The following is a 24,575-nucleotide window of genomic DNA, read 5'->3' as shown; positions in this document are numbered from 1 at the left end:
TAAAATGCATTTTTTATTATTCAGCCTTCAGTGGAAATGTCACCTTTCTAAAGCAAGCTGTTATCATGTGTTTCCCATGCCAAACACATGGCCTCTAAGGAGAGGATTTTATCTCTACATTTTTAGTGATTTGTATTTCTCTTTCAAGGAGCTCCATGCCTTAAGGCACCTGAAACACTAACAGCACAAGAAGGTAAGGTTACACGAGACACAGCCGAATAGGACACAGAACCCAGCCCAGAGTCAGCAAAGCTTCAGACTACAGTCACCTTATCCAGTAATTCACAGCCCTTCATATGTTTAATTATATTTGGTTTCGTTGGTTGGGACCATAGTCTCAAAGACACAGCACACCCATCAACAGACTAAGCCGCATGACAGGCTCAGGAGCAGCCAGCACAACTGCCCGTGACGCCTGCCAATGAGCCAGATGCTGCCACATATTGGCATCTGGGACCTGGAATAGCAACCATGCTCTCAGTTTGGCTATGGATTCTGACCCTGAGTACTGGAGGAGACAAAAGGAGTATAGAAGGGAGGGGGAGGGGAAGCATCTCCTCATGATTTCACTGGTAAACATTTAGACAAAACCCTATTATTTAGCTTCTTTACATGTAACTACATTTAAGCAGAAAACATTTCATGTTCTATTCTATATGTCGTAGGAGTCCAGTTTGCAATGATTAGGGTAATTTATTTAAAGGAAACCAATGCTTCTCTTTATCTCACCCTTCTCACATTGCCATGCATCCTAATAGACAATATATACCACCAACTTCCCCTCTTCAACAAACACTAACCAACCACCACCCCACCCCAGTGAGTTAGTCAAGTATCATCCCCCGAGATGGGGAAATGGATCAAGCAACCTGCTCTGCTACCGATGTGCAGCATGGGCTTAGGCAAGGATGCTCCCACCCCACCCCCCAAGAGATTCTGGGCTACACCATTGGTCACAGCCCATACTTACGAAGCCACGTTGACTACTCCGATTCAGCGTGTGAAATAAAGAACATTGTACTTCTCTTGTGCTGAGAAAGAACTACATGGATGTGTTGATGGTAAGAAAGTAAATATAGCTACTGGCTTCTTGGTCTCATGGAACTGGCTCCATCATCAGTGTGCTGGTTTTAACCTATAAAACCTTAAGGTGGTCTGTCACCGATTACCTCACAGCTCCCTTCTCTCTTGGTGCAACAAGGAAGCAACTCAGATAATCAAAGGTGCTCAAGATCACACCTGCTGACAGAACTGTGAGGAGGCCAAAGGGATGGCACATACAGTGAAGGACCCTCATCAATGGAATTTGCTTCCCTAGTGGTTTACCTGAGCTTAGATCTGTTCGGCCTTGCAGTGTGAGTAGGGTTGCCAGTTTTGGTTGGACATATTCATGGAGGTTTCATCACGACATAATCTGTAATTAAAGTCTAATCTTTAATTCCTGGAGACTCCAAGACAATCCTGGAGGGTGATTACAGAGCAGGTTGCTCTAAATCACGACACAGCATTGGCCCTTTTTGTGTCAAAATTCTTCCTAGTGGTCCCAGTCCTGTGCAGGGCACTGTGAAATGCTTAAGCACTCTCAAATTCAGCTTATTTACCCATGCTGCCAGAGTGAACGATGCCCAAATAAATTTGTTAGTCTCTAAGGTGCCACAAGGATTCCTCGTTTTTTTTCTGAATTAGATATTTTCATTTTGGGAGACTAATCCTCTTCATTTGCTTGGGCCTTTGCCCCCTGCCCCTTCTCCCCTCCCCCCCACCTGGGGCAGTGGGGCTTGGGCTTTGACTTTGGCCCCGGCACCCAGGGCAGTTGGGCTCGGGCAGGCTTAGGCTTCGGTCCTCCCTCCTGGGGTCATGTAGTTATTTTTGTTGTCAGAAGGGGTCGCGGTGCAATGAAGTTTGAGAACCCTGGTGTATACATACTCTCATGGTAAATGACCTGACTCAAGAAAGAGAATTACTCCTAATTTGAGAAGATGGTAGGACAGGGAGCAATGGTTTGCAGCGGGGGAGGGGAAACATGTAGGTTTCAGCAAAAGGAAAGATCTTGACAACAGCAGCAAAGTGGAGAGTGAAAGAAAAACCAAGGTTCCTTCACAGCACTCATTGCAGTGAGGATTGGATATTAAGGAAGATAGCATAGGGACTAGTCAGTACAAACGGCAGGTTGCAGACTACACACTGTGTAGCTTTTTTTTTGGTCCATTCTAGCAGCCACTCACAATCTGCATTTGCAAAGAATCATGGGTGATCTTGTTTTTTGCCTCTAGATGCTACTTTAGCAAGACTCCCATTGCATATGAAGTGCTGCATGGTGAATTAGAGTTCACCAGATGTGCTGCATAATTCAATTATTTTTTCTTTTTCAGTCACATTCAGTGGAGGACTGGGGGAGAGAAAGCTCATAAATCAGGGTTCATGCCAAAGCAAAACTATCTGGGACGATAACTTCAAGTCAAATCAGACATTGCTTACTACAGCTTTATTTAAGAAGGCCACTAACCACTGTGACATCTTCTCTTTTCCTGGCTGGCCCTCCCTTATCCAGTCCTAACATTTGCCAACTGGCTTGCCTGGTATATATGCCCAGAAGGGCTTTCCCCAGATGAGCCAATGAATCAAGGTTATCGCCCCAAACCTTCACAAGAAGAGACTAATTCCCTGCTGCCCACCATTGACATGCTTCCACCAATGTTCCTGCCCAGCACAATGCTATAACCCTCTGGCAGGAAGGCTCTAATCCCTTCTGACAGCACCCATGGCCAAGAAGATGGAGGCACAGTTGCCGTTGGAGAAGTAGCACCTTTAATCCGCCAACAGCCAGTAAGTGCTGCTGTGGCAGTGCATTAAACCATCACCCATCCCTAGGAGTTATGAGCATTATCTCTGCAGTGCTCCAGTTAGCCTCCTTTGGCCTAACAGCGAGGTCTCAGGAAATGTAGCTCAATCTAGATCCAACACATGGTGGAACACCAGGCTTGCCCTGATCTGCTACGTATTCTTTTACATCAGTGCCTCAGGGAATATTGCTTTTCTTTTAGATACTTCTCATAGATTTGAGTGCCATGATGAGATTCCAGCTCTGCACCACGTGAAAAGCTGTTAGCAGAAAGACAGTCAGGATTGCCACCCTTCACAGACTGTGTTGCTTGAAACAGGAGTTCTGTGGTGCCTAGATAAAATGCTGCTGCCAAATAGCAGCTGTTCTGAACACTTCGCCCCCTCCCATTCACCCCCTCCATGAGGTTTTCCACTGGCTCTACAGCCACTTCCAGATTAAGGCCAAGCTGTGAAGGCCAAGACTATAACAGGGTTCAAAAAAGAACTAGATAAGTTCATGGAGGATAGGTCCATCAATGGTTATTAACCAGTATGGTGTCCCTAGCCTCTGTTTGCCAAAAGCTGGGAATGGGTGAAGGCATGCATCATTTGATGATTACCTATTCTGTTCTTTCCCTCTGGGGCACCTGGCATTGGCCACTGTTGGAAGACAGGATACTGGGCTAGATGGACCTTCGGCCTTAGAAAATAAGAACAGTCATACTGGGTCAGACCAAACTATTTATTCTCAAATTCAAGGCTCTATACGGCTGCCTACATCTCATCATTGTCAGCCTGATTGACACAAATTCCATAGACTTTGATGCCTACCTGGTCTTTTATATGGATCCGTAAAATCTTCCACTCCCTTCCCCTACATTTGCAATCACCATGCTGATCCCATATGCTATGCAACATCCCTCTCCTCAAAACTCCCGACAGCCCCTCAAATAACTTCCCATCGGTTGATACCACAATATAACATATTAACATACACAAGATATACCAAGCCCCATAATCTTAGTGATGTACTCCTCCCTTTCCATTGCCGATTTATTTAACTTATGCTCAGTCTAGCATTATAGAATAGGTTGTACTGAGAACATACTCAGCCAGAACTGTGAACTCCTCAAGGCAGATATTCGATCTTTACTCAAGACAGTATGCACAAAAATAATAACAATAAAATTAAACCTGGGCATACCATAGCAGTAACAAGTGACTCATTGAGAGATGTTCAGTATAAGTAGTCTAGGTCACCATGTAGAAGAAGGGTTGCAAACCTGAAACAGGGAAGTACAAAAGGGATTAGGGACTGAAATTATTGCAGAGGCAAAACACTGGTCACATCAATCTCTGGCAACCCCACTGACCATTTAGGAGCACCAGTGACAGGGTTTGGGGAAGCAGTAACCAATAAGGCTGGAAGGCTAGATACAAAATGAGAACTCAAGGGTGGAGAAGCAGCAGAAAGTTTGGAAATCCCTTGGGGCTAAGAAAAACAAAATCCATTCTAATCTCTTCTTAGTCCTTGCCAAGAAGTTGTAGGATTTCAATCTAAAAACATGTGTAACTCAGAAAAGATAAGATATTGGAGGGCACTTTTCAGATGTACTCAGCCCCTGTAGCTGCTATTGGTGTCAACCGGAATTTTGGGTCCTAGGTAATTCCACATTTAGGTTACATGGATTTTCAGATATATCAGTGGGGCAGAAGAGAGCCCTGAACATAACAATTCAGTTAATGGGCAAAGCACAGATGCAAAGAAATTGACAAACATTCTCATTTCATTACTTAAATTACTCATCAATCTTGCTAGAGAGGAAGTTTCTATTTCTCCAGCTTCCTGTTTAGTGTCCTTGAGAAAACAAATGACACCACGTTGACAACCCCACCTCCCCCCCCCCCAAAAAAACCCCCACACACCACACACACGCCTGTAGTGGTTTACTTCCCATTTCCCTATACCTGATTATGTCTAGTACAGAGGTTCTCAAACTGTGGTGCACGGACAACTAGTGGTCCACAAGCTCTTCAGGTGATCCGCAGATAGTTCCCTCTAAGGTGCGTGCCTGGGTGGCCGCACACGAGAGAATGAAGGGCCACTCACCTAATCAGTGGAGCCGCGCAGGCGTGGCTCCACTAATTAGGTGCCTGGACAAGATGCACATGTGAGGTGGTGGCCTTGGGGGCAATGGGGGGTAGGTGGGAGGGTGAGAAGAGGGGGTGGGGAGAATTTGGGATGTGCAGGGCTGTGGCGGCCAGAGAAAGAGGCGACTTTCCCCAGCTCCAGGGCTGCGGCTGCCGGGGAGAGAGAGCCCTCCTTCCCAGCCCCAGCTCTGTGGCTGCTGTGGCGGGGAAGAGACCCCCAGCTCCTTCCCAGCCCCAGCTCAGGAGAGAGGGAACATCCATCGCATTAGAAAGGTAAAGACTACTGATATTAAAATATGAGTTCTGTGCTTTTATTTGTAGAACAAAAAAACGTTAATGATTATGAAGTTTTTTTTTTTTTTTTTAATATAGCGCTTTTATCCAAAGCACTTTACAATAGTTAGCTAACGGTACAAACAACATACCAGTCCAAAACTTTCCCCTTAATAGGAAGCAAAAACTTTTACACGATAGCTCTAACAGGGGCAACTGTCCAGTGAGGACTATGTTGAAGTGTTCCAAGATCATTGCTTTACCTAGACCCTGAATTAGGATAGTAGGGAAATCTAAGAGCTCATTCTACTGTACTAAATACACTTCTCAATAATCACTACAGGACAGCACTGAGTTGTTTTTCTATAACAGTTATAAGCAGTTAGGGCTATAATAGGACTGAGGTAGGAGGGGCTTTAGATCACTAAAAGACCGAAGACCATAAGATACTGTAGTGACTGGGTCAATCAGTGTGCTATAACCAAAAATAAATGTCTTCAGTGCAGGGCCCCTGGAGGGAAAGGGAGTAAGGAGGAAAAACCAGCACAACCTCCAACAGCTGGTCAGACATGCTGAGTATTTAACAGACAAAAATATATATACTTGGATACCAGGGCCATATTATGAGCTGGTGGAAATGGCCAAAACCTCCATTGGCCTTTCAGGGCTGAATTTGAAATCCACTAACAGCAGGCTGAATTTGGCCCCACAGGTTTAGTTTGTGAAACCAATATATTTAACACCAAGTAGTGTGACATCCAGCAATAGGAGCAATGGCAGAAACCCCCTTTTCATGTATCAGCTCGAAAATTGTGTTTGCTTTAGGTGATACAAATAGTCTATTTAGTGGCATGGTTATTAAAAACATAGGATATCAAAGACCTATTTAGGGCAAGTTGCATTCTCAAGTGACAGCTCCCTTATGTTGTCTATGACACAGATTCCCTCCCTCCCCCCCGAAGGAGATACTATTGACAGCATTCAAATAAAAAGTTAAAGATATATTTGGATGTCATTAACTAAGCCGGGTGCTTTCCACTGAAAATAAATGGTTATTTGGTCCCTTCCGAAATGGTGTTTTCTTTCTTCTTGATTTTTGGACTTCAGGCTGTGTTTATGTATCATTTTGCCTTGCCCTTGACCGGAAACTGCACATAGATACCACTTGAATGGTTAGAACTAGACAGCATTTAAAGATACCAAGACAACAAGAAAAGTGTTTTTAAAAAGTTTCTGGCAAACTACCACAATGGAATAAGCCAACAGACCATATTTATCTGAAAGTGTTACCGTATAGAGAGCCCCAGGGATTGAGTCAGGTGGCTGAGGGAAGGGAGGATTCACTTGAGCAAAGAGATCTCCTTCCAAAGTCACAGCTAGGGCACTGCTGGAAGGAAGCTCTGCAACAGCTTGGTCTGAGCATTAGAGATTTCCTACCAGCTCGGCACAGGAAGTTGTTCCTGTGGCTCACCTGAGGGAGTTCCTGTTATGAAGCCAGAGGGTGGTAGGTTGAAATGCAATTTCTGAGAGTGATGTCATCCTGGACAGCACTCCATAGGCAATGATACTGGTGACCTGGTTACAACCTGCTCTGTTGTTGCAGCCCCTCTGCTGGAGTTCTGATCACAAGAAGAAAAAAAAAAAAAAGAGGGGAGTGGAATAATTTAAAAAGGAAAAAAAGTTTCCAGATTTCCTTTGTTTAAGTGAAGTATTTTCCTTTTCCACTTTATTTTAATACACAGACCTCATGTCTAACAGATGGAGACTGTGCAGATGCACTTTTGGGAGTGCCCATAAAATATGTTGCTAAAATACAAATAGGAGCAAAAAAAAATTTTTTTTAAATACAGTAATGATTGCTGAAGCCTCTCTTTCGCAAAGGGATTTGCCCTTTGTTCTCCAGATAAAACTAGGGTAAAGGGACATTTAAAAACAAATACATTATCTGTAAAAGTATCTGTCTATGCTGTATTTATGTACATGTCAGGAACATGGATTGGCATAGTTGGGGAGCTGAAATAAGAAAAAGCAAAACTAAGGCAATAAATACTCTTCATTTCTTAGCCCCCTTCTCCCCATTCCCTCCCTCAGATCCCACTACTCACCAAACAGCTCAGCCAATTGTCTCAATCCCAATTCCCACCCAGAGTTTGCTTAGTTGCTGCTCACTCAATTGGGACCGACAAGTCCCTTGTTTCTTCTGCACCTAACACCTGGAAACAGATCATGAGAGTGGACCAAGCCACTCAGATTGTTAGGATCATTAAGAGATAAGACTCCAGAGGATTAATAGGGAAGAAGAATGTGGGCAATGGGGTCTTGAAGAGGGAGAGGTTAAGAGGAGAACACACCAAGGAAGAGTTCATTAAGTGAAACCGTGGTAACTGCAATTAAGAGAGAAGAGTCTCATTTTTATATCCAGACATTTATTTAGCATCATGTTTTCTTGGTCCTTATTAAGTTAGTAAAGCAATATTTACCTGGCTGAGGAAAAACGACTCCCCTTTTTGTAGTGACTTAAACACGAAACTCATCCAACGTTATGGAGAGAGAGTTCTGCACAAACATTGCTAACCGAGAAAGCACAACGCGGACAGCACTGGTTTTTTCATATGCTCTTTCCACTATTTGAAATGATATGCAGCCACTTTCAAGACACATTCCACAGTATGATGCAACAGCTTTCTTATTTTTTTCCCATGGATACATATTTTTGTTTTATAGGCCAAGTTTTGCATAAAGCACTTTTAGTATTTTGTTCTGCATATACCATTAATAAATTATTTGATCCTTTCCCCCACAGTCGCATCTAGCACAGGGAAATAGTCTGTTGACACTATAAAAGGCCCTACTTTCTGCTGTTGTGGACTAGAGAGTTATGCACTTCTGTCATCTGATGAAGCACCTGGAGTGTGGTCCTGTTTCTACTTAATTCACAAGCTGGCAGTGGCTAGACATGCTTACCCAACAGTTTCAACACAGAGCACACCTTTGGTGAGAAGGTTTACATATAGCAGCCACTTGCAATAAAAATAAACTAGCACCCTGTCCAGTCAGTGATTTGTGTTAAAAATATTTCCTTTTTGCATGATTACTCCCGTCTCCTTTATTCATATTGTCCAAGTGATTCAATACGCCTTATACGATGACAAGTCAGGGGTGTTTCTGTGCCAGAGAAATTCATCCATCAGAAGACCTGAGCATATTCATAGAGCCATAGTTCCTTTCATCTCAAAAGATCTGCCCAATCTACAGGGGCAAAAAACGGATGAGATTTGATGTCTTCAACACCTGCAACTCCAGCACCAAGACGCTCCACAGGGTTAAACTGCAAAAGCTTAAAAACACATCATACAATTCAGTTAGTAAAAGTGAGTACTGCTTCTTAAAGAGTCACAGCAAGATCTAAGAGTAAGGTACGGACTATAACACCGAACATATATAAAGTTCGGCACAATGAAGACCCCCTTGCTGGACATGGAGATACACCCTGCTGAGACTAAAGATCCCAGCATGCAATGCTCTGGAACATTACATACTGGGACTCCTAGCTCCCAGTGGCTAAGAGGATGGCAGCCCTGGACTGCATTGTAGGTTGTATTTGGCCTACAGTCACCTCGGCAGTAACGTAATGCCACAGATGATGGCAACATACAGGTTTCTTTAAGTTCCATGATTCTGTCTCTACTGCCCTAGAACACGGTAAGGTTACAAACAGTTTTTATCTCCTAAAGAGTATTTCCACAAAATGATTGTAACGAATAAGGGAGTCTAAAGTGATGTAATTAAATCCAAATTTAAAATCGAGATGTTGGAGAAAACTGGTGCAATAGTTTAATGGAAAACTGCTAAAACTAAACATTTTATTTGCTTGAGTTACAATCTCCAAACAAGACAGCATATTGAAAACAGGCTGTATTCATGTGGAAAGGAAAGCATAATATTTATCCCTACTGAGTTTAATTCAGAATGGTAACTTTAAAGGGAATCTTAAGACAGTACTTCAAATAGTCTGATAAAGAGCCGTGAAAATAGTTTGTAGACTTGGAGATTGTTTTTATATTACAAATACACAGTTCAAGGGCATACATTTAGTTTTTGCCTTTCTTCAGAATGTTTCAGAATATAAATTAATGACAGTTTCTTCTCATACTTGTCATGAAGGGGTACTGTGAATTCTAATCTCAATGCATTCAAATGCCTACACCTGAGAATCAAAATGAGCATAAACCCATAAGCATATTAATTTGTACATTTTAAGTTGGTTCTGCCATTTAAAATAATCTAACTTCATTCCCAAAACATAACTCGGGGAGCAACTGCATTACTGTGAGAATTTACACAAGCCAGCAGACAAGCAGATGCAGTCACTGTCACGCTGCCTTCCCATGAAACGTAACAAGTGACAGCAGGTGGGAAAGTAAACACAATGAATTTTATGTTCTGAAGTTCTGTATTACAGAACAAAAACTTTACTCTTGGAAAATAAATGCATCATAAGTTATACTAGATATCTTTTTTCCTTAAAAAAAATGTGTGCAAATGTTATTGGCCAGTGAAACCTGGAAGTATCTAAAGAAAAATCTTGAGGACAAAATACCAATTAAATATAAACTGAGAACCTTAGCTTATTCGTTTAACAAAACAAAACAAAAAAATAGAAAAAAAAATCTGTTTTCTCCTAAGTGAAGGGCATGGTGTTGGCTAGATGAAGAAGGCAATGAAGTCATCAGCACTGGAAGCTGTATGCCATGAGACAAAACTTGGTATGGTTTTCCATGTAGCTGCACACTGATCCCTGCAAGCTATTTTGTGATGTCCTGACCTGCGTAACCTGTTTGGGGGTGGAAGAGGAAAGCCACAATGACAAATTGCTAACCATGCCAAGAGACCCTTCCTTTTCCTGACAAGGCTTCCTCAACAATGAATGGTAGTTTCCTTGGATAGTCACACAACAGAGGTTTGATTTACTAGCCTATGGAGCTGAACCTCCATCCTATAAGTCACCAGACTGCACATGAGGACTTAACCTGAGCTACGACCCCAACAGATATGATCTTGTTATCAGTTTGAAGTTGCCTGAAAGTGAAGACTATACTATATATCCGTGTGTCACTTCAAACTGTAAATGGTAGACGCACCTCTGCTTGGTATATTTACAAGTGGACCAGACAAAAACACAAGTAAATTTACAACACAGTCCAATCTGTCAGAGAAGCAGACTACAGCACCTAATAAGTCTCCAGCTCTACAAGCATACGTGAGATATTTCCTTCACTGTGCATTGTTTGTTTATTTCTCACACTCTTTAGTAACATGACACCTGTGTGTGCTAGGCTGGCACTGGAATTGGTGCCGTATTACAATATGACTGACAGATGGTAAATCATTGGCTTGGGAGAAAGATACAGAAGTCAGTCTGCCATTGGTTCCTTTAGACGGTCAAGCTTTAAGTCTCTTTCCTTGGGTTTCAACTGTGTTCAAACCAAGACTGAGTTCCTGAGTGATGTAATCATTTGTGTAGCCTCTAAGCCAGATGCTCTTCATCCAAAGTCCAAACCACAAAATCACCCTATATCATTTACCCTGTTCAAATGGAGTCAGTCATACCTATGACTCCTATGTTATGTTTGAAATTAATGAACATGTAACGAGGAGAGAAAGGAGAAGTACATTCATTGCAATTCTATGCTGTTCATGCATAAGCTTATTTCAGCATCTTGTGTTATCAGTCATGACCACCTAACGTGGAGAGCTAGAAAACAGCAAGTCTTGTCCTTTCCCTCAATGTTTAAAAAATCTGGCTGTGTATTTTCTTTCAAGCCAGCACCCCTTTGCTTCAATCCTCTAATGGACAATGTATTAAACATTATCTTTCGGTTGCAAAAGCCAGATTATTCACACTTTAAATTACACTTGTCTTCCATCCTTAAGGGATGCCTTGAAATTCTCTTCCTTCATGGAGGGTAGTAACACATTTTCAACTATAGCAATGTCATAGGTATGGTTAACATAACAGTAAATTATGGATTATTTAGTGTCTGAAGGTAGCTTGATATATTGGCATTGGTATTTTTGGATTGAATTAAAATGTTCATGGAAACACTTTGGATGGATTTAGGACAAAACTCCTAAAATGGTCGTATACCACAAGAGGATTTTCAAAAGCACTCAGCATTGGCTTAACTTTTCTCCCTTTGAAGTCAATGTTAAACTCTTTTAGTCCTCTACTTAGAAGTCTGGCATCAGAAGTCAGAATTTCCAGATGTAACAATATATTCATGCAAAATTCATAAGCAATGACAGGAGGGCTGCCTACAACCCTGCAGTCAGCTTTCCATAGTTAGGTTATTTCACTACTACAGCACAGTTAGAAACGTTTGTACATATATGTATGCTTACATATGTAAAATATATTTCCTGTTAAATTACCTGCTGAATGAGTGATCTGGCCTCTTTGGATACGTGATCTGGCATGTTCAAAGAAGTGTGAGTGTTTATTCCTGCTGGATGACACTCGGCTAGAGTCTGAAACAATCAATCAGGAACACTTCTTAACCAACATAATACAAAGATAGTATAGGTGCACGCTGATGCAAACACTGTACTTAGAGCAATCCTCAGACTAATAAAAAGCAAACCTCACAAGAGTATATTAAGGTACTTGAAGTTCTCCTGGAACTATATTTTTATACAATTTATATTTTAAACCTCTTCCTCTTCCCCCAGACTTCATCTTTCTCCTGCTTCTGGTCAATTGGATTCTTGAATTTTGTTCAGAATGAAACTGCTACGACTGTCCAAGTCCCTGAACAAATCTGATTTGGTCAGATATCCATTTTTTAGAATATTGAGTAGTTTTCCCAGTAAGTAGTAATGTCTTTTTCTACCATCTGCTTCTGTATGGGCTATCTACATATCATCATTTAAGCACATTAACCTCATACATTATACTTTAAAATTATTGATCCTAGTATATGCATGCATTCGAACATATGCAGGAGAGATGTAAAACTGGGCCATGTGAGAACAAGCAATAAGAGGGGAGGAGGTGAAATCCATTTTACTGACCAGGTGTCAATCTATATAGAAATTGATTAAATATCAACATTTCACTGCAGACCCAGCTCAAACCTGAATTAATGTTAGTACCACATATGTAGGTCTACACTGCTCCCTGGACTGATATCCAATAGCTTCAGAACTAACATTTGTATTCGTGTACAAATGCTGGACATGTGCATTGAAAAAAGTAGAGAAGGAATATTAGATAAAGAATAATTGTGGCTTTTTTATTATTATTAACCTCAAAATTGCAATATGGTAAATACAACTTTACCAAGTTTTTGTGCTGAAGCTTGAACAAGTTTGAATCCCTGAAAAACCTGTACAGTTCTTCTGATCCTGTGCAAGCCAAGCAAGCCTATGCAGCTCAGGTCTGAAGAACACAATTGAGAGGGAGATAGTAATAAAAGCATGCTCAGGCACAATTGCTTCTGGAAGGATGGTGCCTCCATGTTGATTTTACTGAATACCTGCACCAGTGCCTACCTTTCCAGTGAGGAGTTCGAAGAGAATGGCACCTAGACTCCACCAATCACAAGCTTCTGTCTCTTCTAGAATAGCTCCAACCTCTGAACACAAGACATTTAGATTAAGATTTAAAAAGTCAGTTTCACCTTCAAAATTAATATTGATTTACAAGGTGACTATTTAATACTGATTGCACATACACTAAGTACTACAGAGCTTTCATTATGCCTGCATGCTACTGAGCCCTTCAGCAACCTATCGCAGGCTGCATTTTTCAATGCAGCTGCACAATATACTCAATTTATTATTTCCTCATTACTTGCACAGTATGGACATTTTCAATACCAGTAGGCACATGGGCAAGGATTCCTCTCCACTGGATTGCAATGTTTCCTTGTACAACAAAATTTGTTTAGTGAATTTAGGGCTGGTGAAAGGGGACAGATTAAACATTCTTAAGACTGAAATCCATTTCTCCATAAAATAGGTACAGTCCATCAGGGCTGGATTTAGGGGCAGGTGACCCAGGCAATCGCCTTAGGTGCTGGGCGTGTGTGTGTGTGTGTGTGTGTGTGTGTGTGTGTGTGTGTGTGTGTCACTGAATTGTTCTTTATTTGCTTGTATATGGCACGAATAAATACAGATTTACAGATCCTAGCATGCAAATTTATCATCTTACATGACAGGGATAAATCATGCATGCAAATCGTGCATCAATCATGAAATAAGCTACAAATTCAATAAAAAATAAGGTATTCAAAAGTTTAACAAATGGAAGGGTGGGCACCAAAGATGCTCCTTGCCTGGGGCACCATTTGGTCTAGGGCAGGGGTGGGAAAACTACAGCCCGTGGGCTGGATCCGGCCCCTCAGGGCTTGGGATACGGGCTGCGGGATTGTCACCCCGGGAACCGCAGCCAATGGGAGCTTCTGGGGAGGTACCCACAGGCGAGGGCAGCGCGTTCAGCCCTCTGCCCCCCCTCCCCTAGAGGCCGCAGGGACGTGGTGCCGGCCGCTTCCCGGAGCGGAGCGGTGCGGGGCCAGGGCAGGCAGGCAGGCAGCCCTGGCCCCGGTGCACGCTGCTGCCACCCCGGAGTCGCTCCAGCCATACCCTGGACCCCTCCTGCACCCCAACTCCCTGCCCTGAGCCCCCTGATGCATTCCAACCCCCTGCCCTAAGCCCCCTGCTGCACCTCGCACCCCTCCCGCACCCTATCCTGAGCCCCCTCATATGCCCCGCATCCCTCCTGCACCCCTACCCCCTGCTCTGAGCCCCCTCATATGCCCCAAACCCCTCCTGCACCCCAACCCCCTGCCCTGAGCCCCCTCGTATGCCCCAAACCCCTCCTGCACCCCAACCCCCTGCCCTGAGCCCCCTTGTACGCCCCGCACCCCACCCGCACCCCAACCCCCTGCTCTGAGCCCCCTCATATACCCCGCACCCCTCCTGCGCTCCAACCCCCTGCCCTGAGCCCCGTCATATGCCCCGCACCCTTCCTGCACCCCAACCCCCTGCCCCAGCCCTACATTCATGGCCCTGCATGCAATTTTCCCACCCAGATGTGGCCCTCGGGCCAAAAAGTTTGCCCACCCTGGTCTAGGGCCAACCCTGCAGTCCAGGCATGACAGTACCACTGCAATATCTCAATTCTGTCCTAGAGGGTGAAAGGATAGTTCAGTTATCACATGACCAATCCTTCATCTCTGAGGTTGCCAAGGAGGATGTCACTTTAAGAGGAGGACACTAGTCCACTGGAAACTGGACTGAGACCATAAACTCATTTCATGGAATCACAGAAATGTAGGGCTAGAAGGAACCTCAAGAGGTCATCTAGTCCAGCCCACTGTGCTCATGCAGGATTTCACAGAGGCTATTCAACAGCCATCAGAATTTAGTAACTGAAAGTTGCTACCAACTGGACTGGATTCAAATCAACTACCTACTTACATGGTAAAAGCGTCCATCCCTAATACCCAGCAGCCATCCAGACTACTTCGTTATTCTCTGTGCTCAGGACACAGCAGTGTGGCCTGTGTACACTCACATCATGCGCAGTTGCACACCCATGGTTGTAGCAAAAAGAAAGCACCTGGCCTTGACTGAAAGTCATGTTAAAAACAAAAAAACAAACAAAAAAACACACAACCCAAGCTGTCTGCTGTAAAACAGGGGCATAATAGACTGCAGTGAAGAGGAAATCTTAATTTTGACTGTCAAAAATGCAATAGCTGCACTAAAATTGCTTTAGTGTCAAAATCCACCCCAGATTCCAAGCAGAGAGCATTGATTAGTATACGGTCACATGGCAGTTGCTATGAAACACATTATGCCAGTTTAGAAAAAACAATTGTGTATCCTTTTATGCAGATTAAAATGAAGATGGCAGAAGAGGAACTACAGATGCATCAGATTCCTGTAGCAGGGGAGAGCAGAACAGTGACTACAGCTCTCCACCTGACACAAAGAAACATTGAGAGCCCAATCCTGCAAGATGTGGAGTGATGAGCACTCCCACTCCCATTAGCTGCAATGCAACTTGAAGATGCTCAGCCCTTGCAGGACTGTCCCTTAATACAGCTCTTTTTTTACACTCTCCAGTACCACGCACATGGGGCAGTGTTTCTTTAACTAACACACTATCTACATTAGAAAGTTTACTAGGATAGTTAAAGCAATAGAATCCTTGGTAGTAACAGACACTGATGGGTTATTTGCAGAATCAAGCCCATAGTGCCTTCTACCAGAGAATCTCAAAGCTATTTACAAGAGTTGTTACATATTAATTCACTCATTTTGCAGAAGGTCAAGCTGAAACAGAGATTGATTAAATGGCAAAGTGGGGACAAGAACCCAGTTCTTCTGACTCCAGGGCCTGAAGTCTTAACCATTAGAAAACTGCCAAATTATAAATGGAGAGATGTATCATTTCCTGTCTCTTACCTATGTGAACCACAACATTCAGACACCAAATCCTCCTGTCACTTTCATCCCCAAACACCATTAAAAAGATACAATTAAGATAAATAGAAACAGCCACAAAATACAAGGTTCAACTTGCACTGAGGGTTCTGGCAAGATTGTTCACGTGGTTTATAGAGTCTAAATGATTAGTCACCAAAACCAAAATGTTAAGTGTAAAAGCCACCTAGGTAAAGCATCCATATGTACTAATCAAAATTGAAATTAGCTTTACTTTCCTCCCATTCCACCACCACCCATACCCTCCTTAGGTGCGGCTTTGCCTTCCTACCCCCTACGGTTTTCACTTTCAAAATCAAAGTAAGATGTTTTCCTTAAAAAGTCATTGAAAATGCTACATATAAACATATGCTGTTTACATTCCGTTACTTGAGCAGGTCACATTACTTTGGATGCAATACATTGATACTAATAAGTTCAGAATGTCATATCAATATTACTGCATTTTTATCTCGACTACACTTCATGGGAAAATTTAGAAATAGGTTATGAAGCACTTACACAGAAGCCAGTTAATGTAATACCACACAATGCATATGCTTTTCAAAGCTTTAATATCGCAATAAATGTGAACCACAATATCTGCCCTCACTCAGAAAACATTTTCATCTCTATCCATCAGCAAAGTAATTTAGAAAATAAATGGTAGTACCCATAAGCCTAAGTGAATAATTTGGGCATATTTGTGCCTGTCCTTTATCAACCTTTAAATTGAGGACCCTATTCACATTCGGACATGGACACAGGTGCTAGTGTTTCCTAGGATTAACAGTATACAAGATCACAAGATCCTTTCAACTGGAAAAGATGATAGGGTGAACAAATCAGTAGTTCATCCAACCTTAATGTAACTTGACTAAAAGGGAAAAAGCTGCTTTCTTTTCCCCAGAAATCATATCCACGGGACAGTCAAAATCAGATAATGCAGCACAACAGTGTTAAATTCCTGCACAGAAATACTTTACCTGCAACACCTATTGCTAACTGAAGACAAGCTTTGCGAAATGCTAACCACTTTCACTCAGACAGATGGTGCAGATAAACAGCTTCTGTGAGGAGGCTCAGTGCTATTCTTCTGATATAGCGGCTGGTCTTGAGTGAAAGGCCTTCTTTCCTTCCTACCTCCCCCCAATATTTATCTGAACATTTATATTATACATAGTGGTACTTTCCTTCTTGATATGCAACTGATAGAGTTGTTTATTTATTTTCAATTTATTTTGCAAACAGCAAGCCAAGTAGAAAGGGGAGCCCAAACTAATTTATTTTGGAACCAAATCTGTTACACAGTTATTAATATTGTAACCACGATGCACTTTGCCTGTTGTCCTTTATAAACTGCATACAATAATGGTACAATACCTTACATTGAAATACCACTCTTCATGCTAAAAGATCTCAAAAAGTGTTATATAAAAAGGCACAGGACATTTTTTTCTCCCAAATGCACCTGATCTGGGGCTGACCATAAGATCGGTTGAGTAGTGCAGTGCTAGATTTTGGAATGAAAGATACCGGGTTCAGAAGCAGTCTAGTGGACTTGCAGTCACTATGCAATTTAGGCCTTGTCTTTCAGTTCACCTGGAACAAAATTCAGTCAAGTTTTCCAGGAGAAACTAATTCTCAAAACAGACATTTGAATTAGTTCAGGCATAAGTCCTGAAGTTAGTACACATGAAAATAAGTTGATTTCTGAAAGTAAGCAGAGGTATTGCTTAACCTAATATTTAGAAGCTCTAGAGTTTTGTACTGAGAGGTTTCTCCAAAGCATAAAAAAAAAAAAAAAAAAAAAAAGATTCCATTTGTAACATCTAGCATAGTTTTTCTATTGGCCAGAACCCAAAACTCCAGTCTGAATTACCATCAGGTGACACTGTGGTACTCAGCCAAAACCATTAAGGAGGACTGATTGGGGGGAAGGGGGGAGCGACAAGCACAACCCCCTGAAAATGATAGACATGGTGTTTACCATTCCCTGCTGCCATGTATAGCCCAGAAAATCTATTTGCCTTATTTTTCCTAATTTAAAAGCTTTGCATTTTAGTTTAGTATTATAAATGTAAAGAAGCATTTGCAAAGAACCAGATAAAAGGAACCAAAGCCAATTTACTCCACACAGATTCGGTCAGCCAAGATCTCGTAAGATACAGTAACTAAATACCACATCACATAAGTGATTTGGTCATAACGCTCTGCTAAAGTCTTTGCAATTTATAAAACACAGACCATTGATAGAGGGTCCTGTGGCACCTTTAAGACTAACAGAAGTCTTAAAGGTTAGTCTTAAAGGTGCCACAGGACCCTCTGTTGCTTTTTACAGATTCAGACTAACACGGCTACCCCTCTGATACTTGAGACCATTGATAGTTACATATCAAAGGTATATCATGGTCTTTAAACATTAAAATAGTGAAGCAAGTCAAATGAACATCTAACAAGATTAATTTGGGTATAAAAATAGGAACCTACATATTTAGATATTTAAAAGTGTACAGGTATCTGTGTTCCTCTTTAGAAGGAATTTCCTCATTCACTTAAGGAAAAAGGTTAATTGTAATAGAGGGAATTATATTTTTTCTTCCTGTTAGCAACCCCAAATGGAACTAAAACTTCCTCTAAAAGTCAGGTGACATAGGAGACCAAGACTTTTTACCACTGTATTATCAAAAAGAAGGTAAACCTCACACCCAACATGATCTTTAACCCTTCAGCTACTTCCACTTACATTACAAAGCAATCTTCTTTATTAATTTCAAGTATTATGCCCAACCTAATACAAATGTCTCCTTTGGGAATTACATTTCTCCTGGAACTATTAACTGGATTTTGTTCCAGGCAAATTAAAAGAATTGTAAAGCAAATGACTGATTTTTACAAGTCAAACAGCATTCTAAATGTCTTGTGTCCTGAAAGAGTGCAGTGCAAGAACATACATTGTCTGAAAAGAGCTACTTTAAAATATGCCTTAAGAACAAGCTACGCAAGTTATTTCTGGAAAATGTTTAATAATCTCTGCAAACCATTCCTTTCAACAATTCCTCTCCCCAACATTAGACCAATGTTGCTGTGTGCATGGGATTTTGTGATTTTGGAGTTGAACTGTTTTCTTTCTGGAACTTTGGTGTCTTTAAGAACAGTATTTTATTTCCCACTTCACAATAAATCAATATTTTCTCTCAAGTTCCAGAAACTACCTCTGTATTCAGTTGATCTAAATTATTTTAAGGTAATTCTTCACCAATCTTGTTTCCTAAATTCAATGTTTCTTACATTCAAGTTAGCCTTCACTGCTCAAAATGTCTTTATCCTCCATTTCTACTTTTTCCTTTACATTTAGGATCACACCAGTATATAAAAGTTCACGCAGCAAGTCAATGGCAAAGCCAGAAATAGAATCCATGGAGTTTAGTGTCTCACAATAACCATTAGACCAACCCTCCCTTTGATTTCTAGGGGTCAATGATATTTTAATCTCCTTTCTGAAACAATCTACTCCAAATGAAATTGCTACAATACAGAACAGTAGTATTTAATGAATATCAGCAACCTCACACTGAAAGTTATATACACAAGGCTTCAGGTAACTGGTAAAGTGGGGCGGGATATATTTGTCCAGCAAATAAACATCATGCCATAAAGACCAATGTTGCTGATATTTTTGACTTTTTTTAATATTGTGTGCTTCCAACAATCAGCTGCATGTTTCTTCCTTATAGGAAACTGTCTAACAGCAGAAGTGAACCTGTCATTTCACATCTGGGAGCATGGAGATCAACTTGTGGTGTGAAGCAATTTGGGCTTTATTGGACTAAAATTTTTATCTATAAATCTTTGATTTTGGTAGGCTTTGTATAGTATACAGTAAATACTGGTTTAGATCAAACCAAATATATTGATATACTTGTGTGCATCCATATTCAGAGAATATAGCATGCACATGAGGTCTAGATCACATCAAGTGGCTTGTGAAATCATCAAAACATGAGGGTATGTGACTAGGACTGTCTATTTCCTTCACATATCCCACAAGAGAAATTGATGGGAATTATGTAGTTAGATCTCCTTGCTGGCTTGAAAATCTCAACTATGTGTCTGTCTTTCTACACGCTCCGCTTGTTCAAGATTCACTGTTAGAAAAAAAAAAAAAAAGAGCAGGTGGAAGAAATGGGACTTCATAACTCATCTGTTCTCTCATTACCATTGCGTTATCAGAGGGCTAGATTTCACAGCTGTGATATACCAATGAAAAAAATGCCATGCTTGTATGGTGGGTTGATATCTAAGGTGAATGGTAAGTTTACATACTGCAATCCTGTTGCTAAAAAGTGGTATTGGATTTTCTTATTTGTTCAGAAAAGCCCATCACATTTCAGTCTACAATGTTGCAGCCGTCAAATCTAGCCCTCTGGATTAGATAGGACTTTTCCCTTCTAACTAGCAGGGGGATTTGGATGTTTGACATGTACAGTATGGCAGGGTGAATAAAAAAAAAATTATTTATTTTTTATTTAAATCAGATTTTTATTTTGTTCTTTACGTTATAATAAGCTTTTCTTTTTAAAAATGAACCTGTTTCAAAAATAATCTGAAATCATTATAAAATATGGTAAGGCCTAAATCTCTGAAAACATTAAAATAAAAAGATAAATATGCTGAATCCAGGAGACTATCAAAAACTTTGAATTACAGTTTATAAAGAAAGAACCAAAGAAGGGGGAAAAAAATCTTAACTTTTGAGGTCAAGCTTTACAAATATGGTACAATAGGTCATGTACTGTATTAAGGGCGTGATCCTGTGGGGGGTCCCAGGGGCTGTGCTACTGGTGCAAGAGACTGTCAAAGTCATCACAGGTATTCGGGCCTGGCCTCTGACTCCAGGAAACACCATCATGTATGACATCACTAGGTAGCAAAAAGGTGTACCAAATCTAGTGTAAAGGCTCTACTTAGTTGTAAAATATACCAAAACGACTTATTTTTGCTTTATCAACAAAACCTAATCTTGATCAGGTCTGGCTCCAGATGCTCTTGATATGGCTGCAGCTGCAGCCTTTCATGTTTTGGCTTTTTCACAGATAAAAACAAACAATGGCTAGGGTCTTTAAAAAGTTCCAGTTTTAGTTTTATAAACTTGTGGTTATCTATGTCCTACCATGAGTGTAATATGATTACAGCATTATTTAAATGGTAATGACTCTTCAAATCTAAGATCACAAAGTGGGCAAAAACTGTACTTAAATAACAGAAGGTGATCATTTGCATTTCAAAAATTTATCTATCTTGCTTTCCCCTCACTTTGACCAAAACATGTTGATTCACAGGTGTGTGTGTGTGTGTATTTCTTTTTCAAACTTATTTATAGAGCAGAATAATGGCCCCCCTGCTAGCTTGGCATTTGCTCAAGTTTCTGTCCTTGTAAATTGAATCTGTTACTGGAATTCCCCCCCCCCTCAAAATACCAAGGCACATTAACCAAGAGATAAAAAAGTTACACTGCTATATTATAAGCATGGGGTGGTGGGAGGAATAATAGGTTGTGTGTAGGGGGTTGGTTTTTTTTTTTTTTTGTGGACAAATATGTGATAAGAGTTCTCAGGGGGCACTGAGAGCAAAGGGCTGTTTAAACAGAAGTGAATCATTCTCATCATGATCTGGCGACAACAACTTTACATTTTATTCAAACGTCAGCAGCTTAGCACATTTTAAAACTATTTAGAAAACAAAAAATAATGTAAAAAAGGGGATCGTAAGAAAACATTATGCACCTCAGAGTTAATGCAGTGAAAATTCTCATCTGTGGGCTTATAATTTGTTAGTTAAACACATTCGTTATTTATAGTACATTAATCTTGGCCGAAAAAAATCCACAATTTTTACTCTTAATGCTGCTGAGTTTATGAGGAATGAATTATCGAATGAGTTATCGTCATTTCCCTTATTGTTCAAAGAAAGAAAATCGGACTTATCATGGGCGGATAGCAAAGATTTGGGTTGGCTATTAATCAAAGTATAATATAGGCACTACTTTTAAGTATCCGCAGATAGCTTTGTTATTGCATTATTTATTTCAGCCTGAACTTTATTAAAGTAGATCTATCCAAGGAGCTAAGGGACTTTCCGCTTTTAACCATGTATACCATGCTAGAACGCTCTACAACTCACAAAGCTTGAGAGTACAGTTCTTGTTATGCAAATAATTACAACAAAGCTCTTCTCTGCTCTGTAGATCTTATCTAAAGTAAGGCAAAAGAGGGTGCCAGCCAGTCAACAGCATAAATCCATTAATGGTACAATGCCACCTGGTGGTCAACTGTGAGAAATGTACCTTCTTGCAAAATATTTCTCTCTTCTGAAAGAGGCTTTTAATGTATGCAAGATATAAAATTATATTGCTATTTTACAGAAAGTTGACTATGTTGTCACAAGGATATCCTGTGGAACTTTTTAAATCTTTGTTTTTCCATTTTATTGCTGCTTTACCATTAGTAAGGAGCTCTTTCCTTTTATATATATATATATATATATATATATATATATATATATATATATATATATATATATATATATATATATATATATATATATATATAAAACAATATATTTTATACATACACAGTCACATTTCATCTCAGCTCTTGATGGGTTTTAGTGAGAGATGACAATTGCTTGTTTTTCATACTCTAAAGGCTATGATGGCTGTTTCTATAATAGTGTTGGTATTTTATTAAAAAATAGATACTGTTCTATACTCTGGTGTTCAATACCCAGTTTTTAGAGTGATTTCTTAGGCCTTGATCCTGCAATGACCTCTGCCCCCATAATGAGTCCCATTGAAGAGAAAACTTTAATACTAAAATGCCATTCCAGTGGGTAGATTCTGGTATACTAGTACATTGGTAAAGAAAGAGCTTCTTACAATCTAATTCTTCCTTCAGATACTACAGTGATGGATACACAGGACACTACATAAAAAGTTAAGCTTAAAAAGAGACCATGCCTTGAAATCAAGCTAATTAAAAAAATCTTTTTAGCTTTCTCCCAACCTGTCCTAGTTTCCCCTTGCATAACAATACAATCCAATTTGCTATGTCTTCTTTTTAAATATTACTCTCCTTCTCCCCCATGTCACTGAGGAAGAAAACCAGGGACCAGGTAGGCCCATTACTCAATGAGTGCGGAAAAACAATAACAGAAAATGTGGAAATGGCAGAGGTGCTAAAATGACTTTTTTGTTTCGGTTTTCACCAAAAAGGTTAGTAGCGATTGGACATTTAACATAGTGAATGCCGGTGAAAACGAGGTAGGATCAGAGGCTAAAATAGGAAAGAACAAGTTAAAAATTACTTAGAAAAGTTAGATGTCTTCAAGTCACCAGGGCCTGATGAAATACATCCTAAAATACTCAAGGAGCTGACTGAAGAGATATCTGAGCCATTAGCAATTATCTTCGAAAAGTCATGGAAGATGGGAGAGATTATGGAGGACTAGAAAAGGGCAAATATAGTGCCCATCTATAAAAAGGGGAATAACGACAACCCGGGGAATTACAGACCAGTCATCTTAACTTCAGTACCGGGAAAGATAATGGAGCAAATAATGAAGCAATCAATTTGCAAACACCTAGAAGATAATAAGGTGGTAAGTAACAGTCAACATGGATTTGTCAAGAACAAATCCTGACAAACCAAGCTAATAGCTTTCTTTGACAGTGTAACAAGCCTTGTGGATGAGGGGAGGGAGAGAGCGGTAGATGTGGTATATTTTAACTTCAGTAAAGCTTTTGTTACTGTCTCGCATGACCATCTCATAAACAAACTATGGAAATACAACCTAGATGGAGCTACTATAAGATGGGTGCATAACTAATTGGAAAACCATTCCTAGAGAGTAGTTATCAGTGGTTCACAGTCAAGCTGGAAGGGCATATCGAGTGGGGTCCCACAGAGATCAGTTCTGGGTCTGGTTCTGTTCAATATCTTCATAAATTATTTAGATAACGGCATAGAGAGTACACTTATAAAGTTTATGGATGATACCAAGCCGCGAGTGGTTACAAGTGCTTTGGAGGATAGGATTAAAATTTACAATGATCAGAGCAAACTGGAGAAATGGTCTGAAGGAAATAGGATGAAATTCAATAAGGACAAATGCAAAGTATTCCACTTAGGAAGGAACAATCAGATGCACACATACAAAATGGGAAATGACTGCCTAGGAAAGAGTACTGCGGAAAGGAATCTGTGGGTCCTAATGGATCACAAGCTAAATATGAGTCAACAGTATAACACTGTTGCAAAAAAAAGCAAACATCATTCTGGGATGTATTAGCAGGAGTGTTGTAAGCAAGACACAAGAAGTAATTCTGTTCTACTCTGTGCTGATTAGGCCTCAACTGGAGTATTGTGTCCCGTTCTGGGCACCACATTTTAGGAAAGATGTGGACAAATTAGAGAAAATCCAGAGAAGAGCAACAAAAATGATTAAAGGTCTAGAAAACATGACCTATGTGTGAAGATTTAAAAAATTGGGTTTGTTTAGTCTAGAGAAGAGAAGACTGAGGGGGGACATGATAACAGTTTTCAATTACATAAAAGGTTGTTACAACGAGGAGGGAGAAAAGTTGTTCTCTTTAACCTCTGAAGATAGGACAAGAAACAATGGGCTTAAATTGCAGCAAGGGCGATTTAGGTTGAACATTAGGAAAAACTTCCTAACTGTCAGGGTAATTGAGCACTGGAATAAATTGACTAGGGAAGTTGTGGAATCTCCGTCATTAGAGATTTTAAAGAGCAAGTTAGAAAAACACCTGTCAGGGT

General features: G+C 40.5%; 1 protein-coding gene across 6 annotated transcripts in view; it reads right to left on the bottom strand.

Moving 5' to 3' along the window:
• Positions 1 to 8,473: 8,473 nt before the first annotated feature.
• RPS6KC1 (ribosomal protein S6 kinase C1) overlaps positions 8,474 to 24,575 on the bottom strand; it is a 106,262-nt gene continuing 90,160 nt past the window's right edge. For all 6 annotated transcript variants that reach the window (XM_065401221.1, XM_065401222.1, XM_065401224.1 and 3 more), the window contains 3 exons: positions 12,799 to 12,881; positions 11,680 to 11,775; positions 8,474 to 8,584 (listed from right to left, as the gene is read on the bottom strand). In XM_065401221.1, coding sequence (XP_065257293.1) covers positions 8,474 to 8,584; positions 11,680 to 11,775; positions 12,799 to 12,881 — 290 coding nt within the window. The remainder of the gene's footprint in view (positions 8,585 to 11,679; positions 11,776 to 12,798; positions 12,882 to 24,575) is intronic.

Source organism: Emys orbicularis, chromosome 3 (assembly GCF_028017835.1).
Source record: "Emys orbicularis isolate rEmyOrb1 chromosome 3, rEmyOrb1.hap1, whole genome shotgun sequence".
Lineage (NCBI taxonomy): Eukaryota > Metazoa > Chordata > Testudines > Emydidae > Emys > Emys orbicularis.
Note: the sequence above shows the minus strand (reverse complement) of the source record. Positions and strands in the feature narration are given on the sequence as shown.